The 16,835-nt window shown below is 42.7% G+C and overlaps 2 protein-coding genes across 3 annotated transcripts in view; one reads left to right on the forward strand and one right to left on the reverse strand.

Annotated features, from left to right (window-relative positions):
* Window positions 1–9,902, forward strand: part of szt2 (SZT2 subunit of KICSTOR complex) — a 92,983-nt gene extending 83,081 nt beyond the window's left edge. Inside the window, exons 70-75 of the mRNA XM_068707778.1 lie at window positions 1,852–2,026; window positions 2,123–2,245; window positions 3,687–4,203; window positions 5,559–5,669; window positions 6,793–6,861; window positions 6,957–9,902. Coding sequence (XP_068563879.1) covers window positions 1,852–2,026; window positions 2,123–2,245; window positions 3,687–4,203; window positions 5,559–5,669; window positions 6,793–6,861; window positions 6,957–7,100 — 1,139 coding nt within the window. The 3' untranslated portion in view covers window positions 7,101–9,902. The remainder of the gene's footprint in view (window positions 1–1,851; window positions 2,027–2,122; window positions 2,246–3,686; window positions 4,204–5,558; window positions 5,670–6,792; window positions 6,862–6,956) is intronic.
* Window positions 9,903–10,941: 1,039 nt separating this feature from the next.
* On the reverse strand, window positions 10,942–16,158 carry hyi (hydroxypyruvate isomerase). Of its 2 annotated transcripts, none has more exons than XM_068707780.1 (9): window positions 16,052–16,158; window positions 15,525–15,805; window positions 15,177–15,288; window positions 14,250–14,364; window positions 13,293–13,371; window positions 12,735–12,781; window positions 12,579–12,648; window positions 11,421–11,555; window positions 10,942–11,353 (listed from the first exon to the last, which is right to left on the reverse strand). In XM_068707780.1, exons 2-9 carry the CDS (start codon window positions 15,721–15,723, stop codon window positions 11,298–11,300), a joined length of 813 nt encoding a protein of 270 aa, XP_068563881.1. In that variant the 5' UTR covers window positions 15,724–15,805; window positions 16,052–16,158; the 3' UTR covers window positions 10,942–11,297. The 2 variants fall into 2 exon arrangements, with proteins under 2 accessions (XP_068563881.1, XP_068563880.1); XM_068707779.1 differs by having other exon boundaries at window positions 12,735–12,784; window positions 16,052–16,157.
* Window positions 16,159–16,835: the final 677 nt, after the last annotated feature.

Here is a 16,835-nt window from a genome sequence, read left to right on the forward strand (position 1 = left end):
GCTTATACTCCATTGATCAGTATCCCAGTCTTGTTATAATAATTCTATTCTACCTGTGACTGCTGTATCTTGCTGATGCTTAGAAGTAACATTTAGTTTGGGACTGGTTTCTCAAAAACTAAATGTAAGCAGCAGCGACAGAGAGGAAAGGTCAGGCTCCAAAGCAATACTTTAAGTTGAGGGATGTATACATGCTTTTACCTCTTAATTTACTAAACAAAATATATGTTCAATTCGTCAGCATTTATTTAGAAGTTTGCAGAAATCTAAGTAAAAAAAGTTTCCAGATTGATATCAAGAACTATCTGATTAAGTAATGATACATAAACAGGCCTATGAATCGGACCCACTATACAGGGCCAACTTAAAATACTTTACCCACACAGTATTTATGGTTGATATCTAGCAGTAGAGGTTAGTAGCGGTACTGAAAGAGTAACACCAAGGCCATTCTACTCCATCATGGGTGTGGTTCAACAGACCGGTCAACCCATAGTGTTTAGTACAGCTTTGCTTTTCCTGCCTATATGATTTGATGTAGAACATACATGGTACTTCCACATTCACAACGGGATACACCACAACCAACACTTTTACTTAAAAAAATGTCCTGTTTGATGGCTGTTGGTGGACTAATTCCACTTCTTTATTTTACTTTTATTAGCATTCAAGTCCCAAAAGGAGCTGCTCAAATTCTCACGAGCTGGAACAAATTAGAAACATGAAAGTTGGCCCAGTGACTAGAAATGATGTTTAAGTGTTTCCTAAGAAATCAGACTCCCGCTGGCCACACGGCAACGCTTTGATTAACGCTAACAACGGGGCAAGGCCACGCCCATCAAACCATAAGTCTAACTGCCTTTGAATTGGACAGACATGTCCACCTCAATGTGCTCTACAAAAAGCCTCTTGAACAATATAAGTCTGCTAGACAATATTTTGCGCCATTTTCAGAAAAAATACATTTCATAAGTACATACATAACTAGACAAGATAAAGTAAGGAGACAACCGTTGGGCCGTTCATCATGAAACTTCCAGGATATGTCCCATAAGAGTAGCTGAAACATCCCCTGAACGTTCAGGTAAAATCAGACTATATATCAGAAATTGTTTGTCCAATCATTACAAAACTTGCAGGATGTGTCTCATGACAATGTTGAACCACATGTGTACCACTATTTTGAAATCACTCACACATGGGGCGCCACCAGGTTTAAACTTGTGCATGGGCCCGGTGCAATTTTGGCCATAAATCAATCACAGTTTGTCCAAACATCACCAAACTCACTGGATATTTTTTATTAAGCTGTTGAAACACAACACCTTAATGCCAAGAAATATGACTGAGGGGACTATGAGTGTGCAATAAGTGACAGGCTCAGTGCTTCTTCAGACAGAATTAAACCAGCTGAGGGAGCTTTGTGAAGCCTGAAACTCGCTGGCAGCCGCCTGCGGCTCTGATTTTGGCGATTGAGCTGCTTCTTTCTGTTGAGCAGAAAAAGGTCGTGAACCCAGAATGGCCATTTGCAGCTATATTATACTTTGGTATTTGCCTCAAGGTGTGTTTCTGAGTGTAGGTATTAATCCGCCTTGCATGTCCTCAACCTCGCCCCACAGCTCACTGCTGGCCAAAGTAGAATCTTTCAAACTGTTTCACTGCCACAGAAAAACAGATGAGTTAAATCAAACCAAACTGCTTCTATTGGTTTCCTTTCCATGACGTATTTATGTATCACTGCTGCTTCAGTCTGAGCAGGAGCTCTTCTCCGAGTCATTGGAGGGATAAAAGATTCACTTGAACACAATCCTGATTGTCTTCATAAGAGTCTCTGATCCTTGTGTCCATCAGGGAGCTTCTCCGTCTCCACGGGGATGATAACGGCTCATCAGCTCTACAACTACATCACTGACCACGCCAGCACCTACGGCATGAAACCGCTCCGCATGTCCAAGGCTGCCGTCGCCACTGACAAGAAAGGGACGCCTGACCTGCATGAGTATGCACTAGTGGCTCTGTGGAACAGGTAGAAATACATCCCAATCACAGTATACATCCACTGTGTATTCTTATTACATAAACAGCTTCAGCCTTCTCTATCTTCTCTTCCTCCTTGCTTTAGTTCGGGTTCCTACAAGGATCTGGAGGGCCTGCACCACCATGATGACTTTGACGTGTCCCTGGTGGTGTGCCACAATGCTGCTCCATTTGAGGAACAGTCCGATGGGGAGAGGCATTTGTTGAGGTAAAGAGACATGAAAGAACAGATAAAAGAAGAAAAAGCTAAAAGATGTCACCTTAGTTAGTTTTTTCTGAAATTGTATATATTAATTGAAATAAATAGCGACTTGACTATGAAAAGAATTGCTCATAGCAGCCCTAGTTTTGTTGTTTATCTATTGTCCATATTGATAATCTAAAGTAGAGCCTGAATGATACTGGATTTTGAGGTCTATGTCTATATTTTCTTTGCTAGATATCTTTTAAATAGTTTTTACAGAAACACATAATGCCAATATTTTATTTTTCATAAATATCCCTTATGTTAGGGTAGTAAAGAATTGCACTTGAATGGAACATTTTACAGCTGAAAAATAAATTAGTCAAAACATTAAAAAAGCCAATGTGTAGCAATTAGGGGGATCTATTGGCAGAATTGGAATATAATATGAATAAGTTAGTCATCTTTATTTATTTATTTGTAATATTTTGATTAGTGTATAATTGCCTAAAAGTGAGAACAGACGTGTTTTCATTACTTAAGCATGAGCCTTTCATATCTACATAGTGAGCAGGTTTTCATCACATAGTCCACTCTGTTGTTTCTACAGTAGCCCAGAACGGACAAACCGAACACTGGCTCTAGACGGGGCCTGGTGTGCTGCACGCTTAGCTCACAGGAGAAGTTCTCTTTCATAGCGTTGGTTTCTCACATTGGGAAAGCTTGTGGCGTGACCTCATCAGAGGCTCCTATCACATGTAAGGGTGACTGAACATCCTGACCCTGCCTTTGTGGCTAAAGGGTTCATGCTCTGGCGGCCCTGTGCGTATGGCCACGATGCGCCAAGCGGAGCGGAAAGTTTAAATATGTGGAACTTTGACCCGAGCTGCTCTGACTTTTGTGGGCCCAGCCAATTGCTGTCTACCACAGCTTATGGACAAAAATTGTATCTGCACAATGTACCAGAACTGTACATTAAAAAGTCATATGACCACCAGACAAAAACAATAGCTAATAGAATCTACTGCGGCACGTAGATGCAGCTAGCCGGTTTAGATAAATGCCACTGGAAGACTAATGTGCAGCATAACAGCCTTGTCTTTTCCACTGAAATTTAAATACTCCTTTAGCAAACATAGTTTATATTTTAAACTAAAGATATACAGTATATGTCAAGTTTATTCTGACTCTGTAAAATGTCCCATCCGTCTTGGTCATTGTTATTTTAGCAACGTCGGGGATATTTAAATTGGTTTCTTATGTTATGTTTAAACACACTATATTTGATATTGACTCTCAAGTAGCATCATAGGTATCAGCCTCAAATATCTAATACCATTCATATGAATTACTTTATTCAGCAATACAGATATGTCCGTGGTAATATCGGTCCAGATCTAATCTCAAGGAGCATATTGAATTGAAATGAATGTCTTTATAAATTCTTCTATTCCCTTATCCGTAGGTTGCGGTTCTATGTGATCATGACCAGCCAGAGGGAGCTCTTCCCCCGCCTCACTGCTGACATGCGCCGTTTCAAGAAGCTTCCTCAGATCCACCGTGATCCTGGTGAGCTGAGTGGCCGGCTCCCCCCCGACCTGGCAGAGGCCTGCGGGTCGCGCGGTGCCGAGCAGGACCTCTGGGAGGAAACGTCGTCCGAAGCCACGGTCTCCTTGGCTCCGAGCGACGGCAATGAGTTTTACCCTCTGGCGGGCGCCCGACGAGAAACTCAGGGGCTGCTCTACTCCTCCCCTCTGTTCCCCCTGCTCAACAACGAGGTGGTGACGGCCCGCAGACAGATCCAGGCCAGCGTGGAGCAGGCCATGGGTCACTGCCGCAGGGACAACCTGTGGAGGAGGCTGTTCCACGGGGAGCACCTGGCCCTGGACAAACTGAAGCTGACGAAGCTGTCGTTCAGCGAGCTGGAGGAGCTGCTGGAGGCTGTGCAGAGCCGCTCGGTGGGGGAGATCGACCCACAACTGGTGAGACTCCCATTTTACATTCATCCACCATCCTTTAATCAGCACTCAAACTCAACCGTGTCAAGGCCTGGTAAGTTGTAAGAGAATAATTTAAGGGTCATTTTGGTTTCTTACAACCTGGATCCTTGTTACAGTTTGGCCGTCATTCCTATTGGTTATGAAGAACATTGTGTACTCACCAGGTTTATTAAGATCTGGGAACATGGTGGCGGCGCTTGGTCGTGCCCCTTTTTTTTTTTTTTTGTAACTTGATGTCACGTGACTGTCACCAATAGTTCACTGATAAAAGCACTAGTTACATGAGCAGGGATTATACAAAGAAGCCGAATTCACTTTTAAATGCTTAAGAAACAGCAGGTCTTAAAAATCTTCATTTGAGTAAATATTTTATAGGATATTAAACCTTTATTTCTTTACAGTTATTGTATACAGGCAATAAAGTAGTCTATGAATATGAGATATGAGTTTAGAGATATTTACAATCCGTCCTCGTCATAGTGGAGGTTGGTTTATGGCGTTTTGCCGGTTACACCTACAGTCTAAGGGCGTATCTATGAGTTACACTGGTAGTCGTTTTGATTCTTCACGGTTTGTTTTGTTTCTACGTCCTCTGGAGTTTTGGAGAATAATGCAGCGCATAGAGTATTAACGGTCATGCTCGGAGCTCGAGTGCTGTCTGCGGAGGCTCAGGCTACGCCGCAAAGTGCGAGTACAAACAAAGCTTAAAGATGTGGGTTTTTTTAAAGTAATTTCGGTGAACTAACCCTTTCAAAGTAGACAACAAAGACATAAACATGTAGCGGTTGTGTACAGACTACAATTACCGCCTCACGCAGTTTACATCCACGTCTGTCCAAACAGTCAACTCATCATCATTTTACGCTTTCAGACGATCGATTAGTTGATTTAATCAACGTGTGTTGATAACTTGAGAGTGAGTTTCTCCACAAAAAAACCCACACAAAGGCACCACTTTAAATGTTGTGTTTACCACAGATGGACTTTAAGTCATTGATATTTAACAAAGCATAAAAAATGACTAATCCAATCTCAGTCGACTAAGACTAAAGCGACCGATTAGTTGACTAATCAACTTAGAGGGGGTTGTTCTACTTTATATGCATGAGATAGGTGGATATGTCCGTATATATAATATATAGGAGGGCTTATTTGACAGCGACGATATGTACATTTTAAAAACATTGTGTATTTTATCAATGAAATTCATGATACTGCCTCAGACTTTATTAATTAACAGGGAGCTCAGCCATTGGACAAAAAGCAGGATGAAACACTGTGTTCAGATGGGGTCTGTGACGGTTGTGGTAACGGCAGTGTGTGATGTGTCGCTGCAGGACTGCTTCCTGACCATGAGTCCAGCCTGGTACCAGAGCCTGATCAAAGTCCTGCTGAACCGCTTCCCTCAGAGCTGCAGACACTTTGACGACAACGGCATCCAGTATCTGGTGAGAAGACGCTCCTGTTCTGCCTCTGCGGTTACATTTTATAAAAGGTCGATAAAGTGTAACTTCTCCGAGTCGGCCTCAGCATTTCTCTGGCTTCTACTCGATGTTAAACTTGGGAACAATCGTTTTATTGAGAGTGTGGGGTCACTTTAAGACTGAGAGAGCTCAGTGTTTAAATGTAAAATGGGACTCTAGAGGGATTCTTTTTATCTTGAGGGGGATAATTATGGGATCCTTCTGAGTTTCTGAAAATGAGAGAGCTGCAGTAACAGCCTGACCTCTCGCTCCTGTCCTTCCCTCTTATCCATTTTCTTAGTCGATGTCAGATGTAACTTTTGAAACGTTTTTGTAAATAGTTTGTGTGCAATGAGCACAAAGCCGTCTGTGCACTACAGCTCTGATTCAATGGAGTCTCCTCCATAGCAACAGCCGCTGAGACTCATGGGTAGTATAGTATTTAGTGCCAATCCAACTTCCAATCACCTGTACTGTGCATCACTCCCACGCCGTGCTGTAGAAATGTGTATGTACTCAGTGTGCTCCTTCAGCAGCCTTTGGTTTCCGTACAGTCTGAACATGTGTTAGCACCGCGTAGCGTTCTTGGTAATGAGGGAACATGACAACAGTGGATCTCCATGGAACATTACCGGACTACACAGCGGGGGCGTGTTCATTTTGATGTTATTACTCAGACCACATCTACGCCTTCTTACCTTTCACAATAAAACACCTTGACATATAGTGTTTGCAGATGTGTATTTTGCATTTTGACCGCCCTTACTTATAAATATTATTTCATAACCAAATGTCATGACATAAGCTTACAGTTATTAGTACTTCAGTTATCCAAGAGACCCCAGTGTTTCTGTGTTGAGGTGCATAGTATCAAATAAAAGAACATTTTCAAACAGGAAACCTTATGTTGTGTCAGAGGCTGTGCACATCTTGCTCCTGTTTGCTCCATAATTTGTCAGAGTTTTAACATTGAACCTTTTCATTGTCACCCAAACAAAATTGCCTTTATGTTTAACATCATGAAGAAGATCAAAAAGATGAATCCTTGTCAGTAGAAGGCTTTACTTTTCAATGTCCATCTAATCCACGTCTGTCTTCTTCGTTTCAGGCTGTTCTGAACCAGAAGTTCACCGACTGCTTTGTTTTGGTCTTTCTGGACACCCAGGCTGGAAAAACAGTGGGTTATCACACTGACGTGATTAATAATATTATTACACTGTAGTAGTGCAAACACCTCAGCACTGTTTCTTGTCCGTTTCCTTCCTCCTTCAGAGCCTAAAGGTCGTGTTTCGGGAGCCGCTGCCGTCGCAGCAGACGGCCGGCAGCAGCCCTCCTCCCCAGCTGGTGTCCATGTACCACCACCTGGAGTCCGTCATCAACACCGCCTGCTACAACCTCTGGACGGGTCTGTTGTAGAGCATAGCTGGACTTACCTCAACTCATAGCCACGTGATCTTGACCGACGTATGGAAACAGGAAGCAGCGGTCTGTAGAGTTTTTGGATTGAGGTCATGTGGGGAAAATCCTCTGTGCCAGTATGTTCTCCCAGCAGCTACGCTCAGTTCTACCTTGCTACCACGCAGCAGCATTAAGAGAAGCATCAGACAGGTCAGGGTTGCTACTGTGTTTGTGTCAGTGCCAATGTCAGAAACCTAAACCAAGAGCCAAACCAGTGGGTAAAAATGTGATTGTAAATGCCTCCTAACTGGTGGGTATATACCTCCATTAGCTCGTTCAGTATCAGCCTAATCTTCTGATATACTTGCTTTTAACTACGCATTGAAGTGTGTGTGATGACCACCCCATGTATACTGTGTTCCTGCGGTGAAGTGCTACCGGTCCACAATATGGAACGAAACCCATGAAGGATTGTGGCAGTATATGCGTTTTGCACGTTAAAGGGACAGTGTGTAGGATTTGATGGCATCTAGCCATGTGGTTGCAGATTGCAACCAACTGATTATGCCTCCGCTCCTCTTCTTTCCAAGACTGCTGTAACGTGAGCCGAAGAGTGCAAAACCATGGTAACGCAATCGGCCTCGCTCAGAGGCCATCCATACCATAATACCACTACTTAAGGAGCAACGGAAGTCAAACGGCTAACGTTAGCGCAGTTTCACGAGTGTGTCAGAGATCTACGGTGGCCTTCAGGTAACCAAAAAACGTGAGAGTCTCTCTAGAGTGTGTTTGTTTGTCCGTTCTGTGCTCCTGTAGAAACATGACGCTGCAACATGAAGGACTCATTGTAAGCTAACACAATCACAAAGATCAGGTGATCATACACAAATTAAAACAGTCATGAATATTATATTCCAATTCTGCTACTAGATCCCGCAAAGTGCTACACACTGGCCCTTTAAGTTATATTTATGACCAGATGGAATAAGTGAAGATATTCCAGTGTCAGCTGACGATGATCCCTACTCAGATCTGCTTCAGTGGATAAACCTTTAAATCCTCAATGCTACTCACGATGCAGCTGGGAGTTAAGTGCACGCTTTGTTAAAAAGCAAGTATATCAAAAGTGTTAGGGCAGCTTCAAGTTTTTCTAGTGCAAGTTAACTAGGAGGGGGACACCTCTGCTAACTTAAACAAAAATGGATTCACAGTTATAATATAGACAAAATATAAAGCTTTGAGTAAAATTAGTAGAACTGCTACATAACGTTTGGTAGACAAGTTGTGTTATGTCACACTACACGTTATAATCAGCGACTACAACCTGCAGCACCTACGTTCACACAGTGCGGATCACCTGAGCGGCGTGGAGCTCACCCTGACCGTTAGCACGCAATCCTCATTTGGTTTTATCCATTGGCGTTCATTCAAAGTAGACCTCCAGCCTGAAACTGGACGTCCCACAACGAACCCATCAGTCACAAATACGGGCCGGTTCGAAAATTTGTCGAGGGGGGGTTTACAAACTTGTAAAAGTAGAAACGACATAGCATCGCCCACCACCTCCACTAACTAATCCAGGGATGACTACAGATGCAGCTTGTGTTATGAAACCCAAATCAAGACTGTGTGTGGACCTGGACACCCTGTTGGGTCGGGTCCTCAGGGTTGTCCGTCTGAAGACCTTGTGCACAGAACCTTTTACGGATTGGCTTTGACCATTCTAAAAGTGGTAAAGTAGATGAGATGGGTTTACATCTCTGATGTCATGAGCAAAGTTCGACCATGTCCTGAGCTCTGACACATGACTGTGAAGGAAACCTTTGGGTCTTTGCCAGTAGAGAAGACACTTTTCTTTGTCCTCTTTGACAGAGAACTACCCTGAATGCAGTTTAGATTTACTGATTCTGATGCTTCATGCCAAAACGTAACGCAAGTCAAGTCGTTTGCACCCAACAATGAACTCTTCTGCACAAGTTTCATACTCCACAGCTCCGTTCATTATCTTGGATCGTGTGCCTTCTGATAGCATCGTGCTAGCTCTTCATACCACAGCAGTGTTTTATGCGAGTGAGACAGCTGGGACGTCAGAGTAGGATGGCTTTAATGTCCCATGTTCAAAAGTGTCAAACCTCTTACCCTACTGCCATATCTGGTGCCCTGAAGTGCCTTTCTCCTTTTTTTTTTTTTTTTTTTTAATTTATTTTTTTATTCCCAAACCTCTGAAGCAACGCTGTTGTAGTAACATCAGACGATCTCTGTGAACACACTCCTGATGTTCTGCGGTGAAAGTGCCTGAGTCGGTTTGCAGAAACGGGACGAAAATGTGTCAACTTAACTGATTTGCATAATAGCATGTCACACGTCATCAGAGCCGAATGTTTCCCAAGCACGCTCGGTGTTTGAGGTCGTGTTGTATATTCTGGAAGGGTGCTGGCTGGTAACCACACCTCAATTTACAAGAGGGCACGAAGCCAGCCTATAGTATTGTGAACACAAAGGCTTGGCTTCCACAGTCCCCTCATTAATGACGGACTCAGCAGCCTTGGATTTCTACACATTTTCACTGGAAGGAAAGCAAGTCTGAGCTCAGTTGTGGACGTGAAATGAAGAAATGTGGAGCGAAGCGGCGAGACTTCAGTCTGAATGTTAAACACTGGATATTCATCATGCAAAATGTGAACTGTAACGAGTTAGCCCTCAGCATTTTGACTGTAATACAAACACTGCACTGTCTGACTGTATAATGTATATTATGTACATACAGAACACTTTATACAGTATGTGAAATGCTAAATAAAGCAGTAGGATGAATGAGAACGTTTGGTATGGTTTCTACGTGAGCACAAAGTCCGACCTGACTTTAAAGTGAGGAATCGGTCTGTGTGTTCTTCTCACATCTGGAGAACCGCTCATCTGATCGGCTTCACATTTAGCGGGTGTTTCGCTGGGGACCCCACCGAGTGCTTTGTCGAACTTCACAACCATACTCTTCTTCACTGGCCTGTCGGAAGGGGCACATGCTCCGAACATCTTTGCTTCTAAATAGAGGGAACTACAGCTCCACAATCAACGACTTGGAAAACAGTCGACCATCACAACAGCTGGCATTTTGATAAATAAAACCTCATTACAGAATCTTCCTACGTCTGAACCCCTATCTTATCTCGGTTTATGGTGACATTCAGGTGGTATTACGGTTTGCCCAACTGTATTCAGAAAAAAAAGTCCTATCTTAACCAAGGATAGGAATGTAGCTATTACAGAACCATCATCCTAGACCCCGTCCTAAATTCAAAATAACTGACAAATGGCAACCTCACTGTTAGGTCTGTATGCCAATGAAGATGGGAACATGAACCCAACATGAACCCTGAAATATGATGATTGAAAGGCTTTAAATTTGACGGACGAGTGTTGATTGAATAATCAATTAAACAGATATAGTTAGGATTTCTTAAGATAAGATGGGAGCTATGTGTTGGGATAGAACACAGCCATGAGGTTAGGAATTGCTTGAGTAATAGGAAGGTTTATTCCTATCTTCGAAACTCAAGTAAAGATGGGACCAGCCGTTAGGATATGTTTCCTATAATGAGGCCTCTGTCATACCTGTATAAATGAGCTAGCATTATTTGATTGATATTCGATTTCTTTGTTCACTTTCTGAAAAACCAACAGGGAGATGTGTACATTTCATATTTTTGGGTTTCATGAGGCGCCCCCTAGTTGTGCATTATTTCCACAGAATACATTTGGGTATCTATCCACACAACCACCACATTAGCTTTCCTGCTAACGTTTCCCTCTTATCTGTCTTACCAACATGAACACACTTGTTGAACGAACAGTCAACATCTTTTAGTATAGTTATCACAATTTATTTTTCACAGTGAAACGCTTATTTATACATGATCAAATAGTTTATCGATACATTGAAAAACTGATTCGATGTTAGTTGAGAAAGAAATAAAAGTGTCTGTTATTAAAGAGCAATAGAACCACTGGTCAATTAATCACATTTAGATGGGAAATTGTCATTTAAACAGTAAAATATACTACATCAAAGTATAGTAAATACTTTACATATACTGTCTGTGTATGGCCACTAGAAACTGTTCAAAGGAAAAAAGAGTTACTCCTGGTGGAAGAAGTGAACACGTATCAGACGTCTGCCATTGAGCAGAACACGCGTTGTGACGGGTCACCTGCTCATCACTTGCTGTGTTTGCCATAATCTTTCATCCAACCCAGACCCTCCTTTGTGGAGCCTAAAGTGGACAGAGATCATTATAAACATGTTTATTTTCTAATTGGGTGCCATATTAGAGCACTCACCTAGTGGCTTGTATTCACAGCCGATGTATCCCTGGTAGTGGAGGTTCTCCAGTGTGTTGAACAGGTAGCTGTAGTTGAGCTCTCCAGCACTGTTGGGCTCATTCCTGCCTGGAACCTGAGCAATCTGAACATGACCTGAGGAAGATTCCATCTCTATGAGCTCCAGAAGCTTTACTGAGCCTGCTCTCTGCTTCACATCATCATAGCTGCATGTGTTTATCCATATTAGCTGAACGGCAGAAGTTGTGTCGTTTCTTCCACATATTTATTGTAGGAAATCAAAGCTTCACTGATTAAACAGCACGAGTCCGCCACGTCTCTGATCCAAACTCTTCTACATCTTGTCGATTGAACTATCTAAGTCACCACGACAACAAAAACTGGGTGATGTGTAGATGGTTAGTTACCCACAAGCTGGGAAATGTGTGAAAACTCTCCTGAGACAACCTGTCCCAACCTCAACCACGCCAGGCCGTTTCTCAACCTCATCCATCTCACAACTTGTGGGTCACCTTCTAGACACAACCCAAAAGCTGAAAGCCAGAGGTGGATGACGTCTACTGAAGATGCGTGGACTGCAGATGTAGCGGAAAAATATACGTTCTGATTAATAGCGGATGAGTTGTTCCAGAATAGCAAAGGTGGATGAAACAATGCATCATTAATCATCATTAAAAAAGAAATTAAAATTGAAGACAGCCCCCGTGGACTAGTGAAATATTCATGCGGGTGCATGTCTCTAAATCTGAGGAATATTTTTTTTGGGTGGATGATTTAAACTCACCGTCCTCCAAGTTCGTCATTGTTGCTAGGCTCCAGTGCTAACCAGAAGAAATTTAAATACGACACCATTTTTTTTTTAACTTAAAGCAACACAGAATTTAGATTCTGGCTCTGTGTGGAACAGCTTTAAAGCTGCGCTCATACATGATGTAATATAAAAGGTGTCACCCAAACAGACTCCATCTGTTGAAGCCTAGGTCAATAGGTTTATAATATCAATAAAACCATTTGAGATCACTGACTGTGATGAAGGGTAGATATCTAAAGGCCACTAGGATGCGAGATGTGTTACATAGGATGCCTGGAAGAAATGAGGTCACTGGTCACCAAGGCTGGAGGATTCAAGTACAATATTATATCTCTCATCTCACTCACCAATAATGGGTAAATACTTGTGGATGTTCTCTGTCAGGTTTCCATCCATTATCTGCCAGTGGAAGACGTCCTGAAACAGTTTGCACATCTGTTAAGTCCAGAGTTTCAACATATCTTTTTTTTTTTTCCATTCCTTTCATTTCCAAGAGCACCCACCATTTGCAGCTTGATGTTTGGCTTTCCAACCTTCTCCAGTATTGCAGCTGCTGCAGACACAGAAATGAGGACGAGCTGAGATATGACTCATGCAGGTAGCCAGACAGGAGGTGTGCAGAAATCAGACACTAACAAGATCAAACGCTGCAGCATCGATTCTGCAGAGCTCGGTGTGTTTGATTTGAGATTAAATTACAGAATGTGCCGTGGACTTGCATCAAAATATGTTAATGGAGGCTAAATGACTTATTACTGGCCAGCTTTCCATGTCCTATTAAAAATAGGGCATGAAAAGGACATATTCATTTTCCTCAATCACAGAGCTGTTGAAAGTATGACACGACTGGCGAGTGCAAAGATCAAACCCCTCATGGTATAAATAGCTCACAGTAGTTTCGATTTTCTTCCTGTATTCACAATGGTATCGGCCATGTCCACTGTGCACGTTTATGTTTGGCGTCAGAAATAAAAGCCGGTAGGCCTCCGCCGATCTCAACTAACTCTGGGATGCATCAAAAACATTGAGCTGTTGTGAGAGGTGTTGTCTCAGCGTCTTACCCTGATGAGGAGAGTCCAGGAAGTACCTGGGATCTGTTATCCTCGTGTTGATTGGCTCAATCAAACCAGTGATTCCTTCCTGTGAGGAGCAGTGACATTTCACAGCGTTCACAGAGCATCGTCATCAACTACATTAGGAACCATTCATTGAGGGTGGTGTGATGTTAACTGATCTGATATGACACATTGTATGCCTCCAGTGCAGCAGCTATATGAATATGATATTCATGTCCTGTAACACTACTCTAGAGAGAAATACAACCAAAAAAACATTAGGATATGACATGAACACATTGTGGTTTTTAAAATCATAACAGAAAAGGAAAAATTAACGCTCCGATTTCAGCCAGGGCCCCGTGTTGCATGTCATTCTGTCATCTCCTCTCTACACTCACGTTTTACAAGTGGGCGGTCCCAGTGAATGGAAGTACAAACAAATATTACATTAGTTATTACATTAGTTATCAAAACAAGATCACAGAATCACCAACATGTCTGTGATTTGGTTAAAGAGATAGTTTCGGGTAACTTTACAGTTGTTCCTATTTTCCCCAGAGTCAGAAACTAATTAAAGCCTTAAACAGACCTTTTCTATGTGTGGCGTCACACTGCAGTATTATCTTGATTCAATGATGAGTGTCTATGGGAGCAAATAACACAATCATGACTCATGAAGATAAATGCATTATTAATAATATTTGATATATTTGATAAGGTGAGTAATGGTATATTAGTCTTTCTCCTGCTTACTCATTTTGTAACGAGCTTGGTTTTGATTTAGACAGAGTCGAGTGGATATACTTTGAATCATATTTAAATATCTTCCATTTGTTTTAATCTTACATAGATATTCTACTTTCTCTTTGCGGTGTCCCACTATCTTTCTGCAGAAATCCTGTTTCACTTGGTTCATGCCGCTGGGAGATGTTGTTATGTTGGACAGAAAAGGTCACCGACCTTTGAGAGAATATCAGCAGCATAGTTTAGGTTCTCCACGAAGACGTCCTCCATCTCCTTGGCAACCGCCGTTCTGTGTGAGCCCACGGGAACCCTCCCCGCCATCAGGTGGATCCTGAAAAGTTCATAGGAAATACTTCATACACAAATATGAAGAACTCTGCTTGCATGAAAAAAAAATCTGTCTCAGCAGCAGTAAAACAAATAGTAGTTTGAAGGCGCGTTATTATAATTCAACTAATATGTTTTTCCACATGTCTACCCCTGGCCCTTAAAATCCAGCTCATCTTAGAGACGTTTCTTCACCTTGATCGGTTCAGTTGATTGGACATGATTTGGAAAAACACACACATGTATGTGGAAGATCTCACAGCTGAAAATGCACATCAGAGCCAAAAGCAAGCCATGAGGCCAAAGTATCTCAGAGACAGGACTGTGTGGAGGTTCAGATCTAAGGGAACGCTACAAAAACATGTGTGCTGCATTGAAGGTTCCCAGGAGCAAAGTGGCCCGAAGAAGTTGAGAACAACCAGGACTCTTTTTAGAGCTGGTAGCCCGGCCGAACTGAGCGATCAGAGGGGAAGAGCCTCAGTAAGAGAAGTGACCAAGAACCCGATGGTCAGTCTACTACCTAAAGGACCCTCCGACTGAGAGAAACTAGACTCAACTGTTTGGCCTCATGTCTGGAGGAAACCAGGCACTGGGGCTGTTTTTCAGCATAAAAGTCTGGGGTACTGTTCAGGGCTGAGCAGAGTAGAGAGGTATAATTAATGAAAACCTGGTTCACAAGCATGTTGCAGTTCCCATGTTGTTAAAATGTGCTGGACGAATTCTCTTTCCTTCCATATGCACAAGCAGATTTGTTACACTTCACACTGATTTTCAGGGCGGGGGTTTAAGGCTGAAAACAATACAAGATACTCTCACCGTTTGCAGTCCAACGCTCTTGCATACTTCAAAGCCAGATCCAGACCCTGTCTGAACTCTGCCTCTCTTCCGGGAACTGCACCAAGACCAAGATCGCCTCCCTTTACATTTCCTGCAACACATTCATCCTTTATTCCCATCAGCATCATCATCATCTAATTATTACTACACATGGAAGTATTAGTATAGTCTGGTTGAAATAAACAGCTTCTGACTGAACACGTGTGTGTGTGTGTGTGTGTGTGTGTGTGTGTGTGTGTGTGTGTGTGTGTGTGTGTGTGTGTGTGTGTGTGTGTGTGTGTGTGTGTGTGTGTGTGTGTGTGTGTGTGTGTGTTTTGCGGTAGTTACCGGGCGGGGTGTTGATGAGGATCACCTCCACCCCTGTAGCTTCTCTGGCTCTCTGCAGCTCCTGCAGCTCGGAGTCGTAGAGCCACGCTGCCTCCACCGCCCGGAAGCCCGCAGAGGCAGCCGCGTACATCCTCTGGCTGAAGTCCGGCAGCTCCGTGAACAGCCAGGAGAGGTTCGCGCAGAACTTCAGCGGAGCCATCCTGGTTCACACTGCAGAGGCCAACGACCCGACGTTCAAGTCTGCGAGCTGGACTTTCACCCCGATAGCAGCCGGGAGAGACCTGCGTTAAGTCCGCCACAGTTAGGCAGCGTTAGAGAGCGGAACACGGACGGGTTAGGTGTAGACCTGTTCAGATCGGATTCATGTGCAACCATCTGTGGTGACATGTTTTAGGAAAAACCATACATGAGGTACAGACTACAGTTAGTATTTCACTAGCTTAGCACTGCTTTAAGTGGTCTTTATTCCCACGTGCTTACATTCTTATTGTGCCGTTATCTGTATTAAATATTATTCATATATTTACCTTGCAAATAGTTACAAAAAAAGTATAAACAGAAGTTGCAGGTTTTACAGCGTCTGACCGACAATACGGAGAGTGTTATTATTGTCACATGACTGGAAGCAGCGTGCTTCCTGGTCTGTGAAATGCGCACGCGCAAGAAGAAAGTCCTGATGGATTACTTCTCCCTTGCGCGTGTGGGCGACCGGTAGCGATGAGTTTAAGGGGAATTGGAAATCGGAACGGACAGCTTCGTTCGGGCCAGTTCTCCGACATGAACACTCCTGACGTCACAGAAACATGGTGGCGCACGCAGTGAACCGTTAGCAGAAAAGCATTTTTTATCAATTTTTATGTAATGTAGTGTTTTTGTGTTGCTGCCACTTCCCTTCAGATGAGTCCCAGCTCTCCTCACAGAATTAGCTCATTTCATTCAGAGTGCTCTCAAAGTTTGGGGTTTTATGAAAGGCGGCCAAAATAATGCATCCAATAAGTATCATAATTTACCCAAGTATCTAGAAAGATTTTCAAAAATCGTGTTTAACCATAAAATATTAATTTAGATGTATGAATTGCAAAAGAGTATATAAAAATGGTGTCATATAAGTGTGTGTTTTCCTCCAATCACAGCAAACTAATATGTTATTATTTTTAATGCAATCCCCTCTGGTTTTCTTCAGTTTGTAAAGAATTGATGACTAGCTCTGGTATCTGTAGCCTGTTTATTGAAGGTCTTGATATTCAAATTAAACCATGCACTAGATGCATCAGAAATTAATTGTAACAATGTTTAAATTTCTGCAGCAAC

The sequence above is a fragment of the Cebidichthys violaceus genome, unplaced genomic scaffold (assembly GCF_023349555.1).
Source record: "Cebidichthys violaceus isolate CVI_PGR_0920_01 unplaced genomic scaffold, fCebVio1.0.p SCAF_13, whole genome shotgun sequence".
In the NCBI taxonomy this organism is placed as follows: Eukaryota; Metazoa; Chordata; class Actinopteri; order Perciformes; family Stichaeidae; genus Cebidichthys; species Cebidichthys violaceus.

Excerpts from the sequence above, each read along its gene's own strand:
- hyi (XM_068707779.1), bottom strand. The coding sequence starts at position 15,723 with ATGGCTCCGCTGAAGTTCTGCGCGAACCTCTCCTGGCTGTTCACGGAG. Across the intron at positions 13,372-14,249 it reads CTGCTGATATTCTCTCAAAG|GAAGGAATCACTGGTTTGAT; the intron begins GTCGGTGACCTT and ends TGCTCCTCACAG. Across the intron at positions 12,785-13,292 it reads CCTGGACTCTCCTCATCAGG|CAGCTGCAATACTGGAGAAG; the intron begins GTAAGACGCTGA and ends CTGTGTCTGCAG.